This window comes from Recurvomyces mirabilis (genome assembly GCF_035927965.1).
Source record: "Recurvomyces mirabilis strain CCFEE 5264 chromosome Unknown scaffold_5, whole genome shotgun sequence".
NCBI classification, from domain to species: domain Eukaryota; kingdom Fungi; phylum Ascomycota; class Dothideomycetes; order Mycosphaerellales; family Teratosphaeriaceae; genus Recurvomyces; species Recurvomyces mirabilis.
The window spans coordinates 686,410-711,127 of NW_027041939.1; the positions used below are offsets into that span (position 1 = coordinate 686,410).

The following is a 24,718-nucleotide window of genomic DNA, read 5'->3' on the forward strand; positions in this document are numbered from 1 at the left end:
AAATACAGGAGTGAATTATCGCCATAGCACCAACAGTACATTCTGCTTTCTCAGAAGCATCGTCTCCTAGTGCTGTGTGGCCATTCGAGTCCGATATGTTGACGCGCTGGCTTGCCCCCTGAATTGCGACTTACTCCCCAGCTGGCAGCAAAATCAACGTCGGGATCGATCGAACTGCATCAGGCATTATCCCCGGAATTTTCATCAGTCTCTTATTCCGTGAATGGCGAGATCTCTGGCGCGTAAGGGGTTTCAGGGACACCGGGTCTCGTGGAATTCATCACACGGTGACCCAATGGGTCGTCTAGAGAATCCAGCCATCTCGCGACTGGGCTACTTGTCCAATCTACCGTGGATGGTTCGTCTCGCACGCCTGCCCAAGCTCCTGCGAGGTATGGGTATCGCTCGGATCTACTAGAGGAGATAGAGTCGTCTGCTCCCCTTAGATTCGCCAAGTCGAACTCAGCGGCAGTCAGTCGATCTCCGATCTTCTTATACCGAAGCTCGGCCTCGGAGATGTCCGATGTGATCTTCTGATGTTCAATGGCATGTTCTAAGTCGAAGACGTCATCGCTCACCTCCAGAGGATGTCTTCGGTCTCCTGTGAAATCACGTTGCACCAGTCCATCGTGATAGCCGTAATCTAGCTCGAAGAGTCCCTCACGATATATAGCCGCATCACCATAGTCATCCATGTACTGCTCTGTCAAAGCATTGATCTGCGCCGCACTGTTCATGAGAGAGCTGGACTCGGCACCTCGAGGCTGCTTATTGACGTCGGCCACATGACGCGCTTGTGGTGTAACGCTTACCCGCGAGAAGTCGCTTGGCTTGTCGTCCGGTAGCGATTCGTCCCCAGGTTCTATCACGGCTCTTTGAGGACCATGTCCTACCGGTGCAGGATCGGTACCTTCCCTCCGCCCGATTTGGGGCATGGTTAAAGCCTTCGGCGAATTGCTCTCTCCATTTACCAGAAATCGATAAACAAAGCCACACGAGGTGCTGGGTATTTCTTGTCAGCCGTGGAGTCTCACTCTTCATCTGATATTTGCGACCTACCATCGTTTTGTTGTAGGATTGGACATAATCTGTACACCATCTGGGCAGCAACGTTGGGGCATTTTGCTCTGTTCGAATATCATGCTCATCAAAACGTGCTTGCCAGGCCTAAAAGCAGTCGTGAAAGGGACTTTTAGCGAGACTTCTTGCCCGTTTGCTCGATAGTGGAGCTTGAACATTTTCCGGGCCACGCGAAGGTAGCCTGGTCTCTTATGTGTTTTGAAATTGTCCGCGAGTACGAAGAAGAAAGCCTGGGACTTCGGTCAGCCTATGCTTACATCGAAGACAGCTTAGGCACTTGCATCCCAGGAGTCCATGAATTGGGTGTAGATGGGATACGTGAAGGCGTGTGCGTCCTCGAATATCACCGCGCCGTTGGTCAATATCCTTTGCGGAATAGCCTCCAGCATGCGACTCATGAGGTTCATCATGCTCATCAGACACACGAACAGCAGAGTCAATGCCGCCCGTAGGTCGTGGAGAGACTCCTGATTCTTTAGGACCACGGCTGTGATCCGCTGAAGAATGTTGTCTTGATGAATCAGTCGGTTGTCAACAGTCGTGTTGAGTGTGGTGAGTATACTTTGCTGCTCCTCCAAAGCATCGTCTTGTCGTTCGAGGTGGCGCTCTACGTTCGAGCTGATTGTAGTAAGTAGATTGTGCTGTTCTCCGAGACATCGTTCAGTGGCTGTCTGATTGGTGCGATGTAAACCAGCTTGCTTGTCTACTTGGTCTCGGAGAGCGGCCAAGTCGTTGGTGGTTTGTGTATGCGAGTCAAGTCTATGGCCCCTACTCCTGGTATCAGTATCGACTGCTGTCGCAACGGGCGCTCACTAGCTTTACCGTTCAATACAGTGCGATATCAGGAGCAATGCCTGGGTATGTTCATGCAGCTCGGAGCGAAAGAGCTGTACTTTCTCGATAGATGCGCGCTGCCACTTGACCTTCTTGGGAAGACAGCGCCACCACTTCTTGGCTGGGTTTGACGTGAAAGACTTCTCGTAACCAGATATCGCGAGCCCGAAGGCAATTACGGTCTTTCTATAACGGTCCAGAATCGCCGTGACAGCTTGCTTATTGGGACCAGTTGGTGAGAGCGTCTGTAGATGCTGCAATGCATCTTGGGAACTTTGTAGTGCGGCGAGAACGTCTTGATATTGAGCTACGGAGCCAGTTGTTGCATCGGCAGCCTCGATAATCGAGTAGATGAATTGGATGCCGCTTACGAAGTCGCCCACAGATACTCCAAAGGGTACGGGCATGGTGTCATATTCGAGAGAGCTTGCGCATGTCAGTCGTCGTCCTTGCTACCCTGTAGATCAGCCGGAGAGCATATCGCAAAGACCAGGATGCAGACTCGGAGGAAGAGCTGCTTCGTAAACAAGGCTGAGGTGCGAAGTCGTCTGACCTCGTGGCGGTGGCTGAGAGCCGCAGCAGCGATTTGCAGCACATGATACCTGATATACACCATTCCATATGCAAGACGCTTGTTTCTTGGATGAGTCTTTGTCTAATGGTGTAGCGATGCGCATTTCGTACACATTGCTGCATCCTCATAGAGTTCCCTCGTACTCCACATGCACAAATACCCGTGACATCGACAGATGTTGAAGTTGAAAGTCAAGCGGCCAGACAGCTCGGAAAAGACGCTAGGCCGGAACGGGAAGCACACCTCAAGCTACATGAGCCAAGTGCATATGGGTTTCCTAGCATACCTAATATCTGACCAAACCCCAAACAACTCTCTTCTCCAGTCCTCGACCTCCACAGTCGTATCACAGCTACCATGGCTGGCCGTATACCAGCTGCACTACGATCAGCGACTTTTGCTAAGCCAACCGCATCCCTGCTTCGATCCTCCATAGCACAACAAACACAGCGATCGTTCCAGACGAGCCGACAACTTCTACAGGATGGCGTGATCGCAAGGAGGCCAGTGGGAGCCTTCAGGGGAACGTAAGTAGACTGGAGGAAGAAGATGTGATCGGTTGTAGAACAACAGCTGACACCCGGGCATAACAGGCTGTTCGGCTTCCTCTTCGGCTCAGTTCTGGCAGGTGGAGGGCTGTACTATTACGTGATCGACGAGTACAAGGTGTCAAACGAGCTGCTTACGGAGGACATCTACGTATGCTTAGAGCTATCCGACAGGTCCGAGTACCATACTGACAGACTACAGGCGCTTCAAGCTGCTGTACAACGACTCGAAGGCTATGTTAAGGAAATAGAAACAGAGGTAAAGTCCAGCAAGAAATGAGACAACGTCAGTGCGAAGAGAATGTTAGGCCCGGCAAATCGAGTGTCCAGCGAAATCAGCTCATGTACAACATGTATATACCCAAGAGATCTCCTTCAACCCCCAAACCCAGGCTCTAGCATATCTCAGCCTCAATTCCTGCAACGCCCGCTAAATCACAAAAAACCTCTACCATACCCTATGAGCTACATACAGCCTAGCTCTTGAGAGCCGCAGACTTGGCCTCATCAATCTTCCTCGCCGCAATAGCAGCCAACTGCTCCAGCTTCTCCTTCCGCACCTTCCGCACATATCTGAAAAGCAAGATGAACATGAGCTCTACTCGCTCCTTGGTCATCATGAGAAAGCCCTGCACGAGCAGACCCTTCAAAATTTGCGGCGCGATGCCCTTATACAGACCGAGCACGCCTTCCTTCTCGACGATGAATCGCATGACCTCGGTGAAGGACTTGAAAGGCTTGCCTCCTCGTGCTGGGGGTGGGCGTGATTGCAGACCAACTTTGGCGACAATAAGGGGCTGGGTTGCGATGGTCGCAAGGGACTTTGACAGAGCACCGAGGACTATCGACGCAATCAGCACACGCTCTCCTCACTAACACAAGAATGGACTTACGGAACGCCTCATGCGGCCTCAACGGCCTATCGCCCGGATACAGCACCTCCCGCAACCTCTGATAAGCTCCATACGTGATCGCCGGGTTCACCACAAGCACCATACTCGCCTTGATACCCCTCCACAGCCCAGCGATGCCATCCTCGCTCTCGATGACCTCCTTCGCCGTAGCAATCATGCTCTTCTTCTCGCCTTTCGGCTGCGTCTGCTGGCGCGTAGTGATCACCGCAATCGGGATCGTGAAGATCTGTGCCAGAGCACCCGCGACCGCACCAAGACTCAGTTCCACCGCTGTGTTAGGGTTCTTGCCATTGCTGATCCTGGTGAGGTATAGCGTTCGAACAGTGCTATACCAGTAGAAATACGCGAAGTTCGTGCTCGCTACACCCAACAAGCTACCCGCTAGACCGCTGTACAGCCCGTAGAGACCCTCGTCTTCCATGATGGACATTATGGCGTGCACAGTCCCTTCGTAGTGTTTGTGCGTAGTATCCTCGGCTTTGTGCGCGGGATCACTGGCATGCTTTTTTACCTGCACCTGCAGTCGTGTCTTGACGATGTCGAGTGGGTAGACGAGTGCATTGGCTAGGACGGCGCCGGTGCTGCCTGCTATCGCGAGGCCCCAGGGCGGGACTTCGGATTTGGAGAGCACGGCCATTGTGGATGTAGTTTGAGCTCGGGTTGTGTAGAGTGAGTCGAAGGTGGATATGTAGCTGGCCGACGGCTTGAGGGTGCCGAGCTGAGGTTGGTGATGAAGAGAAGTGGTGTAATGGGTAGTTAATACATCCTATTACACTTAGGATCAGTTGTGAGAAAGTGGTTAGACCTGCCAATGCTGCTACAAAGGTGCTAGATTTGCGATCAGAGGTCTTGAGGCTCGTGAGCGGCTCATCATCGTGCTCGTCACGGCAATAAACTCCCAGCCGAGGTAGTCGATTTGATGCCGAACGGAACTGCGCTTAGTAATAGGACCCACTAACAATGACATGTGCACGCACTACATCTGTACGGTCGTTCATACATGGTCAAGGTTCTTCCACAGGAGCCGTCACAGCAGGAGCCTTGATCAAGAGTAGAGAAGTCTTGCTGCTTGAGACTGTAGTGTGGACGTAAGTGGTCTCGAACTTTCACTCCAACTCTCGTTGCTGTGATTGCACGTGGCGCTGCATGATCCTCGTCGCAACTTCGGCCTTTGGCGAGGGACATCGCTTTTGCTCACAAAGAAGCCAACCATGGTTCAAGCAGCGAGAGGCGAACCGGCAGCATGAGCAATGCCCGACATGGTCTCGATGAGCTTATACCAGCAGCTAAACAGCCTTCTCCAGAGTCTCCACGGTCGAGCAGTAGGGATGTCGCACTGCAGCGGGCTATTGCAGAAGCTGAAGCTGCCATGCGAGCTCTGAAGCTCGCGAAGGATCCCAATGAGCAGGCCAGACAATCTACTCGCTTCAAGCAGCTACTCCAGGAGGCAGAGCGCATCAAGCACGAAAAGAACTGGAAATCACCTTCGTCGCGAAATAATACGCCGGCAGACTGCGAACACAGCAAAGCCATCGTACAAGAGCTCAGACAGCCAGAGTCGACTCGTATCGTGCCTCGTGCTGAGCAGATACTACTGCTCAAAGCAGGCTATCTAAATGGCTTCAAGTTCCCGCCATGGTCCACGCTCCCTGCTCCTGACGAATTCGAGCGAAAAGACGGCGAGGGCTTGTTCACGTACGTGCTAGAGTATGCTAGATTCTATCCGTGATTCAGCAAGCTGACGGTCTCTTCAACAGAGATACGCCAGAGCTGCCTCTTTCCGAATTCCAGGAAGACGTACTCGATGACTGGAAGCGGCCTAGCGAGGCTATGCCACCGCCGACTTGGTTTTCAGGTGATCGGACTAATCTAGGCCCTAGCATGTCCTTCGCTCGTAAGATTGACCTTGTGCAAGACGCTGCTACCGACTGCTCTGTGGTGGCCTCCCTTTGTGCTGGTGTGGCGAGAGCTGAGCATGGCCACGGTAAGATTCTGGGCACGGTCATATATCCTTATGACCAAGAGAAGGCTCGACCAGCCATGGCTGCCAATGGCAAGTATGTGGTTCGGCTCAACTTTAATGGCTGTTCTCGCAAGGTTGTCATCGATGATAGACTTCCCGTCAGCAGTACTGGACGAATCATTCATGTGATCGACCGTCGTAACCCTGGGCTACTGTGGCCAGCCTTGATAGAGAAGGCCTACCTCAAAGTGCGAGGAGGCTACGACTTTCCCGGAAGTAATTCAGCTACCGACCTGTGGATCCTTACAGGCTGGATCCCCGAACAGGTCTTCTTACAGTCAGACGAGCTGGAGCCTAATCAATTCTGGTCACGTGTCCATACATCTTTCAACCATGGCGATGTGCTGATCACAATGGGTACTGGTAAGATGACTGCGAAGACGGAGCGGGAGCTTGGCTTGGCAGGCGAACATGACTATGCTGTGCTTGATCTGCGAGAGGTGGATGGGCAGCGCCTACTTTTGATCAAGAATCCTTGGTGTGAAGGGACGAGCTGGCGTGGTAAGCTCAATGAAAGTCAGCGAAGTGACGTAGCACCGACTGAAGAACGTGCTGAACAATCTTTGATCGAACTCGATGATGGAATTGGGCCGCTACAGAGCTCTCGCGACTTGCTCAATGCTGACGAGCAGCTGTCATCTGGCACTTTTTGGATGGACTTGGACAACGTCATGCAGCACTACGAATCGATTTATCTGAACTGGAACCCTGCTTTGTTCACGCACCGAGCGGATGTGCATTTTGCTTGGGATCTCACGTCACTACGCAGTAGCGGTAAGACGCCAAGAGGCCAATCAGCAAGCTTGAGCTCACATCCGCAATACTCGATCACACCCAGCAAGAGTGGGATAGTCTGGATTCTGCTGTGGAGACATTTCAAGAACTCTATTCCGGATGATGCGACTGATGAGCAGATTGAGGAAGGTCGATACAGTATCGACTTGCAGGGCCATATCTCGCTTATGGCCTTCTCGTCTGGTGGACGCAGGATGCTTCTCCCCGAAAAGCACATCGAGAAAGGCTGGTATGTCGACAGCCCACAGACTTTGCTCAAGCTCAAGGACTGCAAGCCCGAAATGCCTATAACAATAGTGCCACTAGAGCAAGACCTAGCATCTGTGGAGCACACGTTCACATTGTCAGTGTTTAGTCATAGTCCGGCGGAGATCGCGCCAGCGTCTGTGCGGTACCCATATGCCCTTACGCTCGCATCGGCTTGGACAATCGACACTGCCGGAGGCAATGCGCATAGCCCTGCATACTCCACCAACCCACAATTTGCGATTGCCGTGTCTCGAAAGACCATCATAAGTCTCCTGCTTGAGGTCACACAAGGGGATCTGAACGTGCATGTGAAGCTCGTGCACAGTCGAGGGCAGCGAGTGTACGGTATACGCAGCAAGGACATTGTCTTCGACAGTAACGAGTATAGGCGTGGCTGCTGCGTATCAGAAGGGCAAGGTCTCGAGCCCGGACAATACACTATCATCTGTAGCACGTTCGAACAGAGCCAACTTGGTACATTTACCTTGACAGCAGAATCTTCGCAGCCGATGCAGATGCTTCTACTCCCGCGGGAAGGCGCTGGTCGGATACGACTCGAGCTCAGCACAGTAGCCTTCAGGCAAGAACAGGACATGGTTGCAGCTCGCATCGTGGCGAAGCGTCTTGCAAGATTCTATGCTGTAGTAAAACCGCTCGACACTGCAGCAAGGCGAGGAACATCATCTGCAAATCGCTCATTGATCCGCATGAGTATAGAAAGTGGTCGCGGACCGCACAGACACATCTACATTGCTTCGAATGGTGGAGAGTATGCGGACTGCGGTAGTGGCGTCCGCATGGAGGATGTTGACCTAAGGCCCGAGCTGACCCAGCAGGGAGACGGGTTGTGGTTGGTGCTTGATAGAAGATACGTTAGTGCTGAGGCTCAGGAGGAGAGGTTCACCATTGAGCTTTATGTAGATCAGCCAGATGCTGTGACCTGCGGGGTATGGCGAGCTTGGGAAGAGTGAATGCAAGGTAGAATAGACGGCACAAGAGTATAATGTATAGCTGGTGAGATCACGTGATGGTACACTCAACTTTGACGCTACTTACTAGCGCCACTTCCACTTCTTCACTCGAACAATTACTCATGATTCTTGGTTCGATACACAAATGCCTCATCGCGTCTCTGGCGTGCTTCACTAACAACTTGAGGCCTGAAACTCGCGTGTGGACTTGCACATCGCCTTGACCGAGCAACGCATATCGCATAAATGAACCGGTCCAAGCGGCAAAAATCGCAGGCACGGTACTTTAGTGGAGGATGAGCACGATGGCGAATGGTCATGATGTGACCATGGACGATGTCACGGGATATGGCAATCATGCTGCTGGAGTTGATGCCGACAGCGCGTTGATAACTCCTGGTTCCTACAGTAACAGATTTATGCCCAGTCATGTGCCTATGCCGGCTTCAAATGATTCACTTCGTGGAGACTATGACACCTTCGGAGACGGCTACGCTTACGATGACCCTTACACATACACAACGGGCGACGAAATGGTCACTGGCGAAAATCTTCCATATTTCAGACCTGTGCTTGGTTCTGATGGCGAACCTTTGGTGGACGAAAATGGCGATCCTGTACTGGCTGCCAATGAGGACTTAGAGTACGACGATGACTACGAAGAGGGTGATGGTGTGATTATGGACTCACTCTCGCCGACACCCACGGGTGGGAATGCTTATTCTGCGGTCGCTGCACCACCGACAGACAATGTCGAGACACCACCATCAACCAGCAGTGGGCTTGCCGCGCTCCTGGCCAACGCTTCCAGCTACTGGAGCAAGACCTCAAACCTTGGCTTTGGTGATGGCGCAAAGCAAAAGGCTCGCCTACAAGCTATGTCCGAAGTGGAGAGATTGCGCATACCGCAGGGTGCGCCCATGGAGAGTGACTACCACGTGGCTGACGAGGAGGCTGAAGAGGAAGTCCTGGTACTTGATCCTCAGCTCCAAGCTCTGGATGCTCGTGCTTCTGATCAAGACATGAGGAATAGAGGTCGTGGTAGTGGACGTCCTCGAGGCCGTGGAGGGTTCCGCTGGGCTCTAAGAGGCACATCTCATGATCCGGCGCTCAAGCGCCAGGCGCGTGGTCGTGGTCGTGGCCGAGGCCGTGGCGGCTGGAAGCGAAGGGGACGTCCGCGTGGCGTCCTCACTGCGGATCCTGGTCGAGATTTCAAGCGCCTCCAAACGGAAGCAATGGCAGCATACATGGATGGTAACCACGAGGCTGCTCTTGCTTCGGCGTTAGAAGCAATCCACAAAAATCCTGAGGTTGGTATTGCACATTGGCTTGTGTCCGAAGCGCTTCGAGGTCTTGATCGCGAGAAGGACTCCATCGGCGCACTGATGTCTGGCGCAGTCGTCGATCGCGATGCGAAGATGTGGATTGACGCGGGCGACCGGACGATGAGGCTCGCCGAGACTGTGACTTCGAGATTTGCAGCAGCCAACCAAGCACTGTATTGCTACAGTCACGCAATGGAGCTCACCAAGAAGGATCCGGCTTTGGATTTACTTGCACGTCTGGGAATCCGAGACGCTTACCTTGAGACCGGCGACCTGGGCAAGGCTCGGTTATACAGCAAAAGTGTGTGCACTTTGGATCCAACTGACTGGGACAACCTTGTCCTGTATGCGGAACTATGCGCCGATACGCAAGAATCGACGGAAATGGCACGCGCAAAGGTGGCGTACGAGGTGGCGTTCGAGGCAACTAGCAAGCAACAGCGTGAACTTGGCGACGTGCCAGAGATCTGGTCACATATCAATATCTACCTTGAGCTACTTGACAAACTCAAGTACACAGCGGAAGCTATTCGCATGCTCAAGCGTCTGGCAAGGTGGATCCTGGGTCGGAAAGAAGAGAACTTCTGGGACCAGTACAACGACGATGACAGGGAGTTTGACAGTGGTAACGATCGGAGAGGATATGTCGGCGAGTTCCAGCAGGGAAAAGCAAGTGTCGACAAATCACGATATGGCGATGGCCTTCCTATAGATATTCGAGTCAAGCTTGGGCTCTTTCGTGTGAAGATGGGCACAGAATACCGCGAAGAGGCTATGAAACACCTCGAGATTATCTATGACCTTCGCGAAGATGCGGCAGAGCACTACGATACTTTCTATGCTGTCGCAGACTGCCTGCGCCTCCACAGACGATTCGACGATGCTATGAAGTTCTATCAGTCCTTGAAGGACGTGATGGATGGTACGACAGAAGACTTCGCGCTTGGCATCGCTGAATGCTATGAGGCTGCAGCACGCAACGAAGAAGCCGAAGAGACTTACAAGTCCGTGCTGAGGGACCATCCATCAAGTGTCAAGGCGCGGATCATGCTTAGTCGCCTCTATCGAGAGCTTGGCTGGCACCAAGACGCCGAACCTTTGCTGCGGGAGGTCTTGGCTCTTGGGAAGAGGGAGATGGTTCGTGCGGGCGATAACGATACTCCTGCATTGCCAAGGCCAAAGCTTACGAAAAGACTTGCGCCTAGAGCTTCCTCTGACGGTACCTTGCCAGTTCAGGCACATCAACGATTCAATCCACGCACGAAGCGTCCATACGTGCGACGGAAGACCAAAGCGCAGCCCACCAGTGGCCAGCATGAGTCTATACCGGACAGCGCAAGACGTGGATCTGGCTCGTCACGGAAGGCCAGCGCCGCACCAGCAGAAGAGGATATCGCACGTGTACCACTGTATCTGCTTGACCAGACTTCTACATTCGAGAAGCTTGAGGCACTCTGGGACACTAGTGAAGCCGACCCAGATTCTAGGGGCATTCCAAGTGCGTGGGTGAAACTCGCTGCAAATACAACAGATCTCCTGCGGACAGAAGGAGCCTTCTTCCTCAATACTGGAGGCAAGTTCCATGGCTATGGCAAACGACGCTATACCACATACCATGAAGAAGAATCACAAGCTGCCTTTGAAATGCTCAGTCAGTCGGGGCCGAGCACAGGCATCCACAAGCCTACGCCCACCAACAGCATGAGGTATCTCATGGTGCCGAACGACTTCCAGGGTGTTGACTTCCACAAATGGCATCGACTGATTGTGCAGCTCTGTCTTTGCTATGCCGATCATGGCGACCAATTGCGCTGTTACGACGTGCTTACCGAAGTTCTGCTCAGAGCCAACATCTTCAACGAAACAGCTTTCAGAGAAATCAACTCCACAGTAGCGCTGTTCTGCGCTCTTAAATTCAACGACAGCAAGTATGCCAACGATCTTGTCCGTGACTTTGCTCTCCGCAGCGAGTTCCGCGCAAGTGTGCCATATCAGCTCATCAATGGAGTGTCAAATCTCTGCTACGGTGAAGAGAATGCGTTCAATGCCGGACCGAGTCAGAAGTACATGGCTAGAGGAGTCAAGGCTATGGATTACAACTTCTTACCACCAGCACTGCGCGAACAACAAGAGTACGGAGAACAACTTCCTGGGTTGGAGACGCGATTTGCGAAGCATGGCCAAGAAAGTGGCCCACCAGACGCAGGTGTGCTAATCATATACGGCAATGTCCTGGCAATGACTTCGCTACGAAATGCCGCCCTGCCGTACTACTTACGAGCATTGGCTTTGCAGCCGGACAACGCTATGCTCCACCTCAGTATCGGTATTAGCTACATCCATCAGGGCATGAAACGACAGACTGAGAATCGCCAATATACCATTCAGCAAGGCATCTCGTTCGTGCAGCGCTACCATGAGCTGCGTACTGACAGTGGCGACGTCTCGTATACACAAGAAGCGGAGTACAATATGGCCAAGGTCTGGCATATGCTCGGGCTGATACACCTGGCAATACCTGGCTACGAGAAAGTCCTGGCCTTGAGCGACCAAATTAGCGGTGGGCCCGCGATGGATGGCTATGCAATCAAGGCAGACTTTGCGAAGGAAGCAGCATATGCATTACAGCAGCTCTTCGCTCTTGCTGGAAACCAAGAGGCAGCGGCGGCGATCACAGAACAGTGGCTGGTGATATGATAAATTCGATTTGATGCGTGAGATAGAGATACCCTGTACATTGTACTAGATTAGATCTTAAAGAGTGACTTGTTTCGATCCAAAGATTTCTGCAGAACCGGTACACCTTCCACTACTGAATGCAATAACATGTCCTGTAGAGCCACCCAGCTGTCGTTTCATACACGGCTCAGGAATAGCTAGCCATGCTTCTCCTTCTGCCATGGCTATTGTGCTGCTCACCCCGAGATCTGTCTGGCATGGCAGCAGCACTGTGCTTGCTGCTTCCTGTTCTCGTTGCTCTAGCCGTCCGTTCACTCTCCGCGGCCTCCGATCGTCTACTTCTACTGTCACCTCGGTCGCTGCGATTTCGTGCGGAGAGTTTTGGTTTGCTGAAGTCGACGCAGCTAATGCTGTCATCTGGTACTACGGTCTTCATATCATCCATACCATCGGACTCTTCGGTGTCACGATAGTCGTTGGCTTCGTAAGTCTCGAGGATGGGTACTTGTGCTGCGGTAACATACGTCGCTCGAGAGCCCGCTCGAGAGTGTTTTGCCGTGGAAGCCGTTGGGTTGGCTTGCGAGCCAGGTAGTGGTACGCCAGCAGCAGACTCATGACATGAGTACGAGCGGCGGTCAGGCTTCAGTGTGCTAGCATTCGACGTCGTATCATTGTCTCCCTCGTTTCGCGTGCTACGTCGAGAATGGAGTGAGCGTCTCGACTGGAGACTTATGCCGCTATCTCGACGTCTGTCGCCTTCCTCGTCGATTTCTCGACGACTTTGACGAGACGTAGTGCTGTGCCGAGACGAGCTTGGGCGGGAGTGGCGCGGCTCATTATCTGGGTCGCGCGAAGATTTAGCGGCAGAGTTCCTGGACGTTCTACTGTGCTGAGAGGTAGGACTAGTAGACATAGGACCCTCTAGGTAGCCGTAAGGCTTATCCACAGGTAGCAAGGCAGCACGACTAGCGCCAGATCGGCTGCTACGCCTTTCTTCAGACCACGGACTATACTCGAGAGCTTCGACCATAGTCCGGCTCCTTCCAGGTGGGGCGGGTCGTCGTGAGGCAGTGACTCGGCTGATGGCGTCCTGCACTTCATCGTCTTGGTAGTATGCAACAGGCTCGATAGCTCGCCGGCACTGCCCCATACCACGAATAAGACTTCGTGGCGGGTATTTGCGACCGTAGGTCGACTCGGTCGTACTGAGGTTTCGATGGCTCTTCGGTGCTTGCGACTCGGTCGTGCTGTAGTTGCGATGAGGTCTTGTTTCACTCGCTGAGCGACGAGAACCAGATCTTAACGGATCGAAGGCATCATATGCAGCCTGATCACGTGTACTTCTAGTTTCCGTCTTGATCATGGTCCAGGCCAGGACTGCTCCAGCAGTGGCACCCAACAGTGTTCCAAGCATGGCTTTCGACGGGAACTCAGGGGTCGGGCTAGAGTTATGAGGCATGGTCTGCGCTCGAGTAAGACCGCGTGTCGGTGCTTCGGATTGTGTTCTGACTGATCTCGACGCCGAGGTGACCAGACTATGAACGGTCTCTGCTCGTGACTTTGCTCTTGATGCTCGAGAAGACCGGTAGTCGATATCATCATGTAAGCTACTGTTGGCGACACTCCGCTGCCAGGACAGAACTTGATTCTGCTGTGAGGCATCTACGGGAGCACTTTCCTCCTCGACCATTACCACTTCTCGATGTACGAACTCGACGACATTACCGTCAGGGTCCTCGATGGCCGCATTGAACACAGTGCAGTCTCTATCACGATAACTCGGAGCGCCACTGGGATGCGCACCAGAGCTCAAGGCAGCCGCATAGCAATTTCGGACAGTGAGACGACTGTCGGCAGTGAAGGCAACATGTGCCGGGGAGACGGCTTGTCTAAGGGACTATCAGCTCTGCTGGTGTTATACTCTCTATGGACTGCCAAAATGTCGTACCCTCGAGGCTCTTGTGTGAGGAAGAGGTCGGCGCGATCGACTCCAAGTCCAACAGAGTCGCCGCTCTGGCCGAAACATCGATAGCCTAGAGGTCCAAGGGTAGCGAGGTAGAATGAGGTAGCTGAAGATATGTGAGAAACTGTAAGTCCGAGATGCGAAACGGGCATGTTGTGTAAGGCAAGAGTGGGTCAATGACACAGCTGGAAGCGAACGTATGAGATAGTACAACGTTGATGCTGGAGGAGAATGCAAGCGGGAAAAAGTTGGGGATGAGTTGATGCAGGATACTGTAGAGAGTGAGAAAGTAATCGTGACGATCTTCTGCATGTGAGACTGCCGTCGATACTGCGAGCAGCTGACGAGAGATCCGAAGCCATACAGTCCAGTCCGGAGCCTTCATCAATATGGCGATCGATAACGGGGCTATTGGTGGATACTAGCAGGATGCAACACATAGCGCGTGGACCGCCGTTAGCGCTACTGTATCATATAAGCGGTGGCCGTCTCTGCATTGCGAACAGCGTGAAGCCGTCCATAGCGGCCATGCCTCAACGTGATCCATCACCAGTTTGCACGGCCGAATCGTGGTTGTGGCTTCCAGAAAGACGAGTAGGATTCCACCCGATCACGCCCCGGGGCAGAATTCCTCAGCCTGCTCGCCGCGAATATGCGATTGGTACACAGAAGACGTTAGGCAGGCATACAGATGCTGCGAGCCTGCCACGTCGAGCCAGATGCAGCTAATGCCAGGTCGCGACGTGAGTGGGCGGTACGGCGCGAATCTGTGCATGACTGGTCGGGAGATCGGTGGGAGTGGGGCGGTTGCGCTCTTGACATCTCGATTGCCTGGGAAGACACCTAATGAGATGAGCGATGCTGTTGCGTATCAAATTGAAGTGACTGACAAAGCTGATGCGAAGTTGTCCATGGATTTTCCAGGTCTTGATGAGGTTGACGCGCAAACAGTCCAACCCCGACTTCAACCGTGGCCGCCAATGTCAGGAGTCGAGATGGATCTGTTGCACGGCATCGACTCCACACGTTTCACCGCAACTCCTCGCAACAACGTGATCTGTCCTAGTCGTAGTAGGGACACGAATTGGTCGAGATCGTTGATGGTGATATTGACTTTCCAATAAGCAGATTGCCTTTGGCAAAGACAATACCCGAGCATGACAGCCAGCGTGGGACGATCGACGACATTATTAATCGTAGAGTATGCCAATGGCAGTTGAATGCTTGAATACAAGGATGAAGGAGAGCACCTTTTCCATCCAGACCCGTTCGGATCATTAGATCCCAACACGATGAACACGAATGCACCAAGAATAGGCCGTTGCCTGTGTAACAAAGTCCAGTACAAGCTTGTAGGACCATCAGCAACACCATTATGGAACATAGTATGCCATTGTACGAATTGCCTCCGCCTAGGTGGCAGCTCTCGTTTCGCATCAATCTGGCCCAAAAAGGTTAATACATCTTCGTGATCTTGAAGACTGGCCTGATAAAGAGTAACGTACAGGGCTTCGCCATAACACAAGGAGAAGACCTCATCAAGACCTACAGCGGCGAGACGACCGATACTGGCAACGCGCTACATCGACAATTCTGCAGTAACTGTGGCACAAAGCTCTTCGCCATCACGCCACTAGCAGAGCATATCGTCAGTATAGCAGCAGGGTCACTGGACGACTTCGACCAGTGGCGACCAGTAAGTGCAGTAGTCTGGCGCCAGTCCATCAAAGGTGGCCATGAACTGATGTTTGTGGTGCTCAGGACAAGGAACAATACTGTGCACATCGTCCAGCGTTCCTCGAGAAGGTCAAGGGTGTAGAGAGACAGTACAGACACAGGCGCGGTGTACTCCCTGCATCAGAACCAGAAGCTGAGTGAAAGATAAGAAAATTGATATCATTTCCGCGTATGGTGTCTTCCCCAAATCCCTGCAGTATGAGATACCTGTCAAGTCACGCTTTTGGTTCCAATCAATGATTCCGCATCCTGCACAACAACGACCACTGCCAGCCCAATTCCTCTTCAAGGCTTCCCGCCACACCATAACACTGCTGCCAGTTGCAGGAGCAGAAAGTACACCAGCCAGATGTTGTGATCGCAGCCGAGATGTTTTGCCGATACTACTTGCCTTGACTCCCACAATAACCACTGTCGTATCTACCTAACCCCAATCAAAACTTGCCTAAATGATGTCCCAAACATCCTCAGCAGCATGACAGAACTTGCTGCATGCCACACTGGCAGATAAGCTGTAGTTACTGATACTGATCGAGTCGTCCTTGAACTGATCGGCGAAAGTATCAGCTCCCTTGGCCATGGCACCAACAAAGACACAAACACTCTCCTTGGGACCAAGATCCTGAATGTAGTCCCTGACACGCACAACCTCGGCGTCGAAGGAGAGTGTGACCTTGCGACAGTTAGGCGGCAAGTGGTCCGTTATTGGATTGCGAATGACTTTGAGGAGCTTCTCGGGTGAAGTGGTGGAGCGGATAGAGAGATTATGCAGAAGTTGCACCATGAGACCTGCGAAGCGCTTGAAGGTACGTGGGATGCGTACGGTGGGGCTGACCTCGATGAGAACACCCTTGGCAGTGTGGATGTAGATCTGGAGTTTGCCGGCCTTGTTGACGGGCGAGTCGAGGAGGGTGAGGAGACACTGGTGGGTGATGTCCGGTCGGGCATCGCTGATATCCCTGTTCATCTTGCGCATGACCCCTATATGCTCGTCGCTGTTGAGTAGAGAGTACTTGGCGTTCTCCGGCTTGCCATTGCGTGCTGTCCCGCCGTGCGATGCCTTGTACGTCTCGAGACTCGCATTCGAGAGCACCACAATCAACCTCTTCGTGTCCTTGTCGCTCGACGGTATCGGGTTCGCTTGTTCGGCCACGAGCTGCGGTAGTGCGGGAGGTGGGAGGGATTGTGTTTGCGTTCCTGCAAGAACAACAGATTTTTGGTCAGCCATGGCAAAGACCTTGTTGAAAGGCTGATGCGGAGTGCATTCGTGTGGAAGATGTGGAAGTGCTGGTTGTGCAGCAAATCGACTTGAAAGGAAAATGGGATCCGTGCATTCAGCCAACGGCTACCACGCGGATGTGGGCAGCCTCATGACAGTAGTAGCAAGCAACCTGGAATAATGGATCGCAAAAGTGCAGTCGTTGGATATGGTGTGAACTGACTGATTCGTTTCGTGTCCCTACCACTCGACGATGGACGTCTGCCAATGTACTCGGTGCCATTCGCGGCGTCGAGGACCGTCTTCTCGGCCTTTTCGTCTGGCTTTTCTTCCATGCCTGACATGTTGGCCGTCTTATGTCAATAGTCAGCGTTCCAATACTCTCTAATAATCCAGACGGCCTGCTGCTTGCTTCTATCTCGTCGACAATAATTCCAGAGAGATACTGAAACACGGCAGGAGTCTAGGGCAAACACTGTGAAGAAAAGAACGAAGAAGTGCCCGCATTACTCGAGCTCAATCTAAATCTAAATCTTTATCCTGCTCAGCGGAGCATTTTGGAAAGGCTCCGCCTCGGCGAATTTGTGTCGGGTAATTTCTGGTTGGTGTGCGACTTCACTGAGACATCTTCACTATTGCCTATACATGAAGCCGCGTCTACCGCGCTCTAGCTATCAATAGTATCAATAGTGAGCAGCCACGATATCTGAGATAGAGCGTCTACAGCAAGAGCTACCGTAGCGAAAGCCATTCTCATACGAGGCAATGTCGTCCTGGGGATTGAAGCTGCTTCATCTGGTCTCATCTCCGATTGCTTGCCTTTACGCGCCGTGACTTCGGCCACAAAACTTGAGGGATATAGTTTGTAATTTGTGCTTAGCCATATTACATTGTCCTTGTCAAAGATGTTGACATGAAGCTGCGATGTCGGAGGTTAGACCGTCTGCTTAGTCCATCTATCCTTCACTAGCTAATGCTTCGGCCAGTGGTTAACGAGTCGTACGTTCCAGCACTTCGACTGCCACTTGGAGTGAAGTCTAACAACCATACAGAGACTTGAATCAATCAATTTGAGCTATCTGATGCCTTCGGGCGCGCAGGTAATTGCCAATTGTTACCAACATCCGCATTGGATTTGAACTAACGTTAATTGAGGTTCGAATCCTGTTCGCAGCGACCAAGCCATCTTTTTTGGCTGTCCTCCTGACTTGGAAGAATGTCTCAAGAAAATGAAGACGCGATCTCTGCATGGAAGAGTCATAATGATGTGTAGGCCTGAGCAAGTGGTAATAGTGTATTGAGATATCATTGCTTTTGCTGGCTTTGAAGCTCCCCGCCAAGGACGTTGCACGCGTGAAAGGCAATGCTTTGAACTCCATCTCTTCCATCCCATTGGACTCATGTCTAGATGAGTGACAGCACAGCGACCAGCCCGGGCGGACGGCCACGGTTTCTTGAAGAAGCTGGCAGGCAATTCAGTTCCGATCCAGCCACTTATGGTTCACCTCTCGATGGAGCAGCTCCTAGTCATATCACGGTGGAGGACCCTCCAAGACCGAGCTTGTACAAGCGCAACACCTTCCGAGGAGAGAGTGTGAAGAGTGTAAGCGAAGCACTACGACTTGCGAGAGCACGAGAAGAGCAAGAAGAGCTGCTGGGTGATGGCGAACAGGCGGACGACGATGGATGTTATCCGCCTCGAAAGACGAACGACCCGAGGACCCCCAACCCGCATAGTTCATTGCCTATATACACCACGATACACAAGATCAAGCGATTGATCACTGCTGCTATTGGTAGGTGGAGCATATCTCTAGGCCGTCGTACAGAGCAGCAGCTGATAGATGTACATAGATGATCCATATTCCATCGAACAACTGAAGAGCCCTCGCATGAATGTAGCTGTGATTCGCCCTCTAGTAGACCACCTCTACGATCCAGACGACGTCTCCACAGTCTACTGCCTCCTCGTCAACCGCATTCAATTCTTACGAGAGCAATCCTACCAAGCCCACCACCAAACAGTCAACATCACCCGAGCCAATGTCTGCGAACTCATCGCCTGCAGAGTCCTGCGTCGTTTCGACGAAGACCACGAAGGACGGGAGGGTCTGCTCATGCTCGCCAATGTCCTCGTGGCAGGCTTCGAGCCCTTCCAGAATGCACCATCCACTGTCATCAACGATAACAGGCATGCGGTCCACTGGGCCGTACGATGGCGACTCACCCGACCGGAGTATCAGAATATGCTTACCGCGTTGGAAGTGGCGATAGTATCAGAGTCCAAGAACTTCCTGAGTACATCTGCCTGTCAGAAGATTGTGGAGAATGTCTATCGTGGACGGATCATCTACACGCCTACGAGCTTCATCGATATCCTGCCGGATCATTATAAGAACCGTGGGATCTCCTTATACGACCCTAGGAAGGCACCGTATCTGAACCAGTACAGACTCATTGTGCCGAGAACGAGGAATATAATTGAGGCTTGCCAGTTTGTAGTCCTACTGATACTATACTTTTTGATGATGGTGGCGAAAGCCGACCATATCGGTCCCGAGCATCTCCAATTCACGGTCTATGAGATCATCTTCATCGTGTATGCCTCGGGCTGGGTCTTGGACGAAATCGCTTCGGTGTGTGAGCACGGCTGGACGGTACATACGGAGAACCTATGGTCCTTCCTCGACATCACCTTCGTGGCAATCTTCTTAACATACTTCGGCATCCGCATGCACGGCCTGACATCCATGGACCCGAGCATCGCCAAACTCGCCCTAGACGTGCTATCCATGGCCGCACCGATCCTGCTCCCGCGACTCGCCTTCTGCCTGATGCCGGAGAACATGCTCTTCATCTCCCTCCGCGCCATGATGGCCGACTTCACCTTCCTCACCCTCCTCGCCGCCTGGTGCTTCGGCGGCTTCCTCCTCAGCATGCGCTGGCTCAGCGAGAGCCAAGAAGGCTACAACCTCCACAGCATCATGACCATCGCCAAATGGATGCTCTGGATCTGGTTCGGGCTGGACGGGACGGGGATCCAACGGTCCGCCGAATTCCACTGGTTCTTGGGTCCCACCCTCATGATTACCTTCGCCTTCCTCGGCAATACCCTCTTCCTCACCATCCTCGTCGCCATGCTCAGCAACACCTACACGAACCTCGCCCAAAACGCGACCGCGGAGATCCAATTCCGCCGCGCGGTCCTCACCTTCGAAGGCGTCAAATCCGACGCCCTCTTCGCCTACCGCCCGCCCTTCAACATCCTCGCCCTTCTAACCCTACTCCCATTAAAATGGCTCCTCACCCCGCGCTGGTTCCACAAAGTAAACATCACCGCCGTCCGCGTCCTCAACGCCCCGCTCCTCTTCCCCGTCTCCCTCTACGAACGCCGATACCTCTGGAAACGCTCGCGGTACCTCAACCCGCCGCGCCGCCACACCTGGTTGACGATGTGGGAGCGTTTCGGCGCGCACGGGGATCTGCAGGCCGTGTTTGAGAGCGAGCCGCCGCAGAGCGTGGTGGATGAGATGGATGATGTGGATGATATTCTGGGCGGGGATGTGTGGGATAATGGGTATGTGAATGCTTTGAGGGCGAGGCGGGGGAGTAGGGCCATGAGTGATGTCAGTCAGAGGGTGTTCGGGAGGAGTATGAGTCGGGATCCCGGGTTGGGGAGGGGGCCGCCGGTGAATGGGTTCAGGAGGAGATCGACGAGGGATGAGATGACGGGGACGGATTTGGCCGAGGTGTAGATAGCTTGGGTATTGAAGCTATCCGATCATCTAGTTGCCTCGGAATGTCTGGTGTCATCTGTACGTACCTACCTTCACGATACTGTCGTAAATCGTAAAGACTCGTTCCTCTTCGCGCCCGCCATCGCATGTAGACATAGCAGCTTCTATGCTTTGGTGATGCCTGTTGCATATGCAACGGTCTCGCACGAGACGGGGATTGTTCGTCTGCCTCATACCCAGCACACCCAAAAGCCTAGCATGGACTGCTCTGAGCATTGCTTTTTCTCAAACCCAGGTGCGTGGAAAGTCAGCTGGCCTATCACAACGGTTCCGACGGTAGCGATACTGCTTCCTCGGGCCTTGACAGGCTCATATCGAGTCGCATGATTTCGCGCGAAGCAACGCTCAAATGCCCCAGAATGGTGAGAGATGCGAGCTTATACGACGTCTAACGAGTCTCACTGTACAGCAAAGTCAGCAGTACTCTCAGAGATGGCGGTGGTCGAACATACTAACAGATTCGTTGTCGGGAGCTGCTCGAAGATGCTACAAGGGAGCGGTCGCCCCATCGCACAAAGCGGTGCCCCGTAGCCGAAATAAGTCAACAGCCAGCGTTTGTACCATCAGCCCAGGCCAGCATTCCCCATCATGCCATCGGCACTGCATAGACGCACAGCATAAACCCCCACTGGCACATGAGCTGATAATTCGGCAAGCAAGCACGTCCACCCCTCACCGTCCCAACGGCCCAACGACAGCCCCAACCATAACCGCCGCCTCCCTCTCCCAACCCCCCACCTTCCTCTCCCCTACACCCACGCCTCCCTCTTTCCTCCCCGCCCCCACCCCCGAACCCGGCAACCTCGACCCCCGATCCACACACTCCCTTATCGCCTCCCTCACCCTCTCCCGATTCGACCTCAACGTCCTCGCACTCACACCGCCTCGCGACAAGATCTCCTGAACACGCGCGGACATTTGGCCCGCCATGGAGCGCCAGAAGTAGGAGGGGAGGGAGGAGGTATCGAGATGTCTTAAGAGCGGGGCGAGGAAATTGCTCTGCGCTTGTTGGACGAGTGCGGCTGTGTCTGTGGCTGAAGCCGGTGGTAGATCCTGAGGGGACAGTAGAGGGTGGGAAGGCGCTTTGATAGTCTCGAGGAGTGCTTCGAGCGCCACGATGTTCTGGCACCGAGCGGAGATCTCGAGGAGGGTGCGGTCGAGTTGTGGTAAAGTGGCCAGAGAGCGGGTGAGGGAGGCGAGGCTGGAGGTCAGGGCTGTTTGGAGGTAGGATTGGAGGGCTGAGATGAGTAGAGAAGGGTCGAAGGTGTCTAGAGTCGTTGATGGTTTTGTCGGGGAGAGGAGGTAAAGTGTTTGGAGCGCGCTGGTGGATCGACTTTTCATGTCTTCCGTCTGTGCATAAGATGGTCCGGCTCCAGTTCCAATTTGCTGGCCTCCTGATGGTGATGACGAGAGGAGCGAGGACATACTGAACTCCCTCACCACCTGCTGAGCCCTTGCAAGCAAACCCCTCTCCGCCGGCGCCACGATCTCGTTCCTCAGCGTGCTCACCACCTGCACCCTCCCCAAACCATCCCCCTCCTCACCCTTTCCCGTAGTATTGAACAACTGCCGCAGCCCCAATAGCGCATTAGCAGCGGGAACCATATTCCCACACCCACCCTTCTGCATCCCTTCCATCAACCCCTCCACCTGCCGTCCCATCTGCACAGCCCTCTGCACGCTCCTCCCCAACCGCAAAGTCCTCACCATCCTCTCCGCCGCTAGACGCACTTGCTCAGCGGCTTCATACCGCTCCTGCACTTCCCTTTCTAATCGTCTATAGCTTTCCTGCAAGCCATTGACCTGGCTCTCTACCTCGTCTAATATCCGCTGGCTGGCTTCTGCTCGCTCGGATGTGTGGGTGATGATGGGGAGGGCATTTTGGGTTGTGAGGGTGTCGATGTGGGTGTCTACTTCTTGCACATCGAATAGGACGCGGGAGAGTGGGGTGGAGAGGTCGAGCGGGGTGTCGGTGGGGTTGTTTGTTTGGAGGACGAGCTGGTTGGCATATGCGGTGGGTGAGAAGGTGGGGGCGGTGAAGGCATCGTAGTCGACGTACGATTGTTGTCCACCTGCCGCCATCCTGCTATAATCATCACTATCGACAGAGTATTCCGTTGCGACGTCCAAAGGAAGGAACAGCCGAATGCGCGCCAAGCAAAGCCAAGCCATTGGACACGCGCTTCCCGCGCGACTGCCTTCCAACGTCCCAAGCCTCAATTCTGAGACCTCATCCACCCTCACCACCTGCTGTGTCTCACAATACCGCCTTCTCTCCTATTGAAGCTGCACGCCATCGATAGGATTGTGATCTCAGTGGCGGAATCGAGTGGCGAGACGACGATGCAGTTGCAAAGGCAAAGCGAAGTTGCGAAACCACGCGTGAAACCTTCACGGCCACCTTGAGCGCGTAGAGGGAGTGAAGGCGGGTGTTGAGCTCACTTCACTGGGCTTGATATTGTAGATATATATACCATTCGCACTTCTCACGTGAGACAGGATAGCACATCTCACCACCATGCCCTCTCTTACTGCCAAACGTGCAGATATCTGGCAAGAGTCAGCAAGCAAGCGGGTGAAGTTGGATACCACAGCAACGACTGCACTAGAGACGCGAGAGGTGGTAGAGGAAACATCTCTAGAGGTCGACATCATGGTGCTCGACTACCTCGCCTACCAAGCAACCACCGCGTGTCTCGCGAGTCGCATACCCTCGAAGCAGCAGCCCACCCATCCGCTATCGCTCCACCACAACCTCACACTAACCAACAACCTCCTCTCCCACGTGCGCGCAAGACACCCAACCTACACCTTCGACCCCGACCTCCGCTTCCGCCTGATGCTCCTGCAGTTCACAACCCTCTTCACTCAACGCCTGACCAGCAACCGGAGCACGCCCTCCCAGACAACACTCGAACAGCTTCGTCTGGCGAATCAGACAAGAGCACGTGCCTGGATAGGCACCGTCGACCGCATACCCTCATCAACCCACTCCACGACCCTCTACGACATCTCCACCTCCTTCCCCACAACCGACGACCTCGACCGCAATCGTGCACACGTCTTGCACTCCCTCTCCCTACCAGCCGAAGGCGAGACTTACGAAGACGCCCACTACGGCACCGAAGCCAGCCTGTCATTACTCGACATCCTACCCTCCTTCATGCGGACCTCCGCCGCCCGATGTGCCATGAGCGAGAGCTTCCTGACAGAAATCTCCATGCAGATGCTCGCCGAATTCTGCCTGCAAGCCTCCCTGGAGCAATATCTCGTCTTCGGGGCCGAAGGGACGGATGCAGTGGACGAGGCTTTCGCGTGGGGATACCAAGAGAGTAGCCCGTCTGGAGGTGACGACGGCTCCGCTGAGGAAGAAGAACACGAAGACGAAATAATCGACATGTTCACCGACGGCCGCTACGAAACCGAAGTGGAAGGCTGGGCAGAGATCAAGACCGCACACATCTCCCAGCTCTTCCCAAGCAACATCACTTCTGCAGCACCGAGGAATGCCTTTACAGGAGCAGGATCATCCGCGGAACTTACGACGATCCTCGAGACAGCAGCTACCAAGTACCCAATCACTGACTTCGAAACCAACATCCTCTCATACCTCGAAGCCATGGCTCAAAGCATCCCGGAACCCGTGCTCGTGCAGCTCGAACGTGGACAACTGGACGGGATGTCCAAGGCCGAGACGCAGGAATTCATCCAGAGCTGTGGACTGGCGGTGTCGATGCTCTATGTGCCGGCGGTATAAGTCAGCTCGAAGCCAGCTAGACACGATACTTCACGAACCAATTGTAACAATATACTCACCGCGTAATCTAGACAGGCTTCCAGAAAATAGACTCCATATCAAGTCAAAGTCAAAAGAGTTAAAACGTGCGAAGAAAAGTTCATCATCTCTATCGTGAGGCCAAAGGGCACGCCCGATGGAGTAGCGCGCACGAATCGCATATCTACAACCCCAGCATCCATTGTCAAACGAAACTCCGCCCGAACGCCCGCGT

General features: G+C 53.5%; 10 protein-coding genes across 10 annotated transcripts; 4 read left to right on the forward strand and 6 right to left on the reverse strand.

Annotated features, from left to right (window-relative positions):
• Positions 1–212: 212 nt before the first annotated feature.
• LTS14_002599 (uncharacterized protein) lies at positions 213–1,099 on the reverse strand (the record flags this gene model as incomplete). Its single annotated transcript, XM_064835305.1, has 2 exons — positions 213–1,002; positions 1,035–1,099. 2 exons carry the CDS (start codon positions 1,097–1,099, stop codon positions 213–215), a joined length of 855 nt encoding a protein of 284 aa, XP_064697240.1.
• Positions 1,100–1,349: 250 nt separating this feature from the next.
• Positions 1,350–2,321, reverse strand: LTS14_002600 (uncharacterized protein; the record flags this gene model as incomplete). The annotated part of the gene is made up of 2 exons (XM_064835306.1): positions 1,350–1,854; positions 1,903–2,321. 2 exons carry the CDS (start codon positions 2,319–2,321, stop codon positions 1,350–1,352), a joined length of 924 nt encoding a protein of 307 aa, XP_064697241.1.
• Positions 2,322–3,512: 1,191 nt separating this feature from the next.
• On the reverse strand, positions 3,513–4,587 carry ANT1 (ADP/ATP carrier protein; the record flags this gene model as incomplete). Its single annotated transcript, XM_064835307.1, has 2 exons — positions 3,513–3,877; positions 3,930–4,587. The coding sequence occupies 2 exons, from the start codon at positions 4,585–4,587 to the stop codon at positions 3,513–3,515; spliced, it is 1,023 nt and encodes a 340-aa protein (XP_064697242.1).
• A 606-nt stretch (positions 4,588–5,193) lies between these two features.
• On the forward strand, positions 5,194–7,988 carry RIM13 (cysteine protease; the record flags this gene model as incomplete). Its single annotated transcript, XM_064835308.1, has 2 exons — positions 5,194–5,645; positions 5,708–7,988. 2 exons carry the CDS (start codon positions 5,194–5,196, stop codon positions 7,986–7,988), a joined length of 2,733 nt encoding a protein of 910 aa, XP_064697243.1.
• Positions 7,989–8,293: 305 nt separating this feature from the next.
• TFC4 (transcription factor TFIIIC subunit tfc4) lies at positions 8,294–12,010 on the forward strand (the record flags this gene model as incomplete). The annotated part of the gene is made up of 1 exon (XM_064835309.1): positions 8,294–12,010. The coding sequence occupies one exon, from the start codon at positions 8,294–8,296 to the stop codon at positions 12,008–12,010; it is 3,717 nt and encodes a 1,238-aa protein (XP_064697244.1).
• A 169-nt stretch (positions 12,011–12,179) lies between these two features.
• Positions 12,180–14,107, reverse strand: LTS14_002604 (uncharacterized protein; the record flags this gene model as incomplete). The annotated part of the gene is made up of 2 exons (XM_064835310.1): positions 12,180–13,881; positions 13,941–14,107. 2 exons carry the CDS (start codon positions 14,105–14,107, stop codon positions 12,180–12,182), a joined length of 1,869 nt encoding a protein of 622 aa, XP_064697245.1.
• Positions 14,108–16,137: 2,030 nt separating this feature from the next.
• Positions 16,138–17,255, reverse strand: NEP1 (18S rRNA pseudouridine methyltransferase; the record flags this gene model as incomplete). Its single annotated transcript, XM_064835311.1, has 2 exons — positions 16,138–16,889; positions 17,156–17,255. 2 exons carry the CDS (start codon positions 17,253–17,255, stop codon positions 16,138–16,140), a joined length of 852 nt encoding a protein of 283 aa, XP_064697246.1.
• A 1,064-nt stretch (positions 17,256–18,319) lies between these two features.
• Positions 18,320–20,666, forward strand: LTS14_002606 (uncharacterized protein; the record flags this gene model as incomplete). The annotated part of the gene is made up of 2 exons (XM_064835312.1): positions 18,320–18,707; positions 18,766–20,666. The coding sequence occupies 2 exons, from the start codon at positions 18,320–18,322 to the stop codon at positions 20,664–20,666; spliced, it is 2,289 nt and encodes a 762-aa protein (XP_064697247.1).
• A 1,379-nt stretch (positions 20,667–22,045) lies between these two features.
• COG5 (Conserved oligomeric Golgi complex subunit) lies at positions 22,046–22,790 on the reverse strand (the record flags this gene model as incomplete). The annotated part of the gene is made up of 2 exons (XM_064835313.1): positions 22,046–22,102; positions 22,149–22,790. 2 exons carry the CDS (start codon positions 22,788–22,790, stop codon positions 22,046–22,048), a joined length of 699 nt encoding a protein of 232 aa, XP_064697248.1.
• A 436-nt stretch (positions 22,791–23,226) lies between these two features.
• On the forward strand, positions 23,227–24,465 carry LTS14_002608 (uncharacterized protein; the record flags this gene model as incomplete). The annotated part of the gene is made up of 1 exon (XM_064835314.1): positions 23,227–24,465. One exon carries the CDS (start codon positions 23,227–23,229, stop codon positions 24,463–24,465), a length of 1,239 nt encoding a protein of 412 aa, XP_064697249.1.
• Positions 24,466–24,718: the final 253 nt, after the last annotated feature.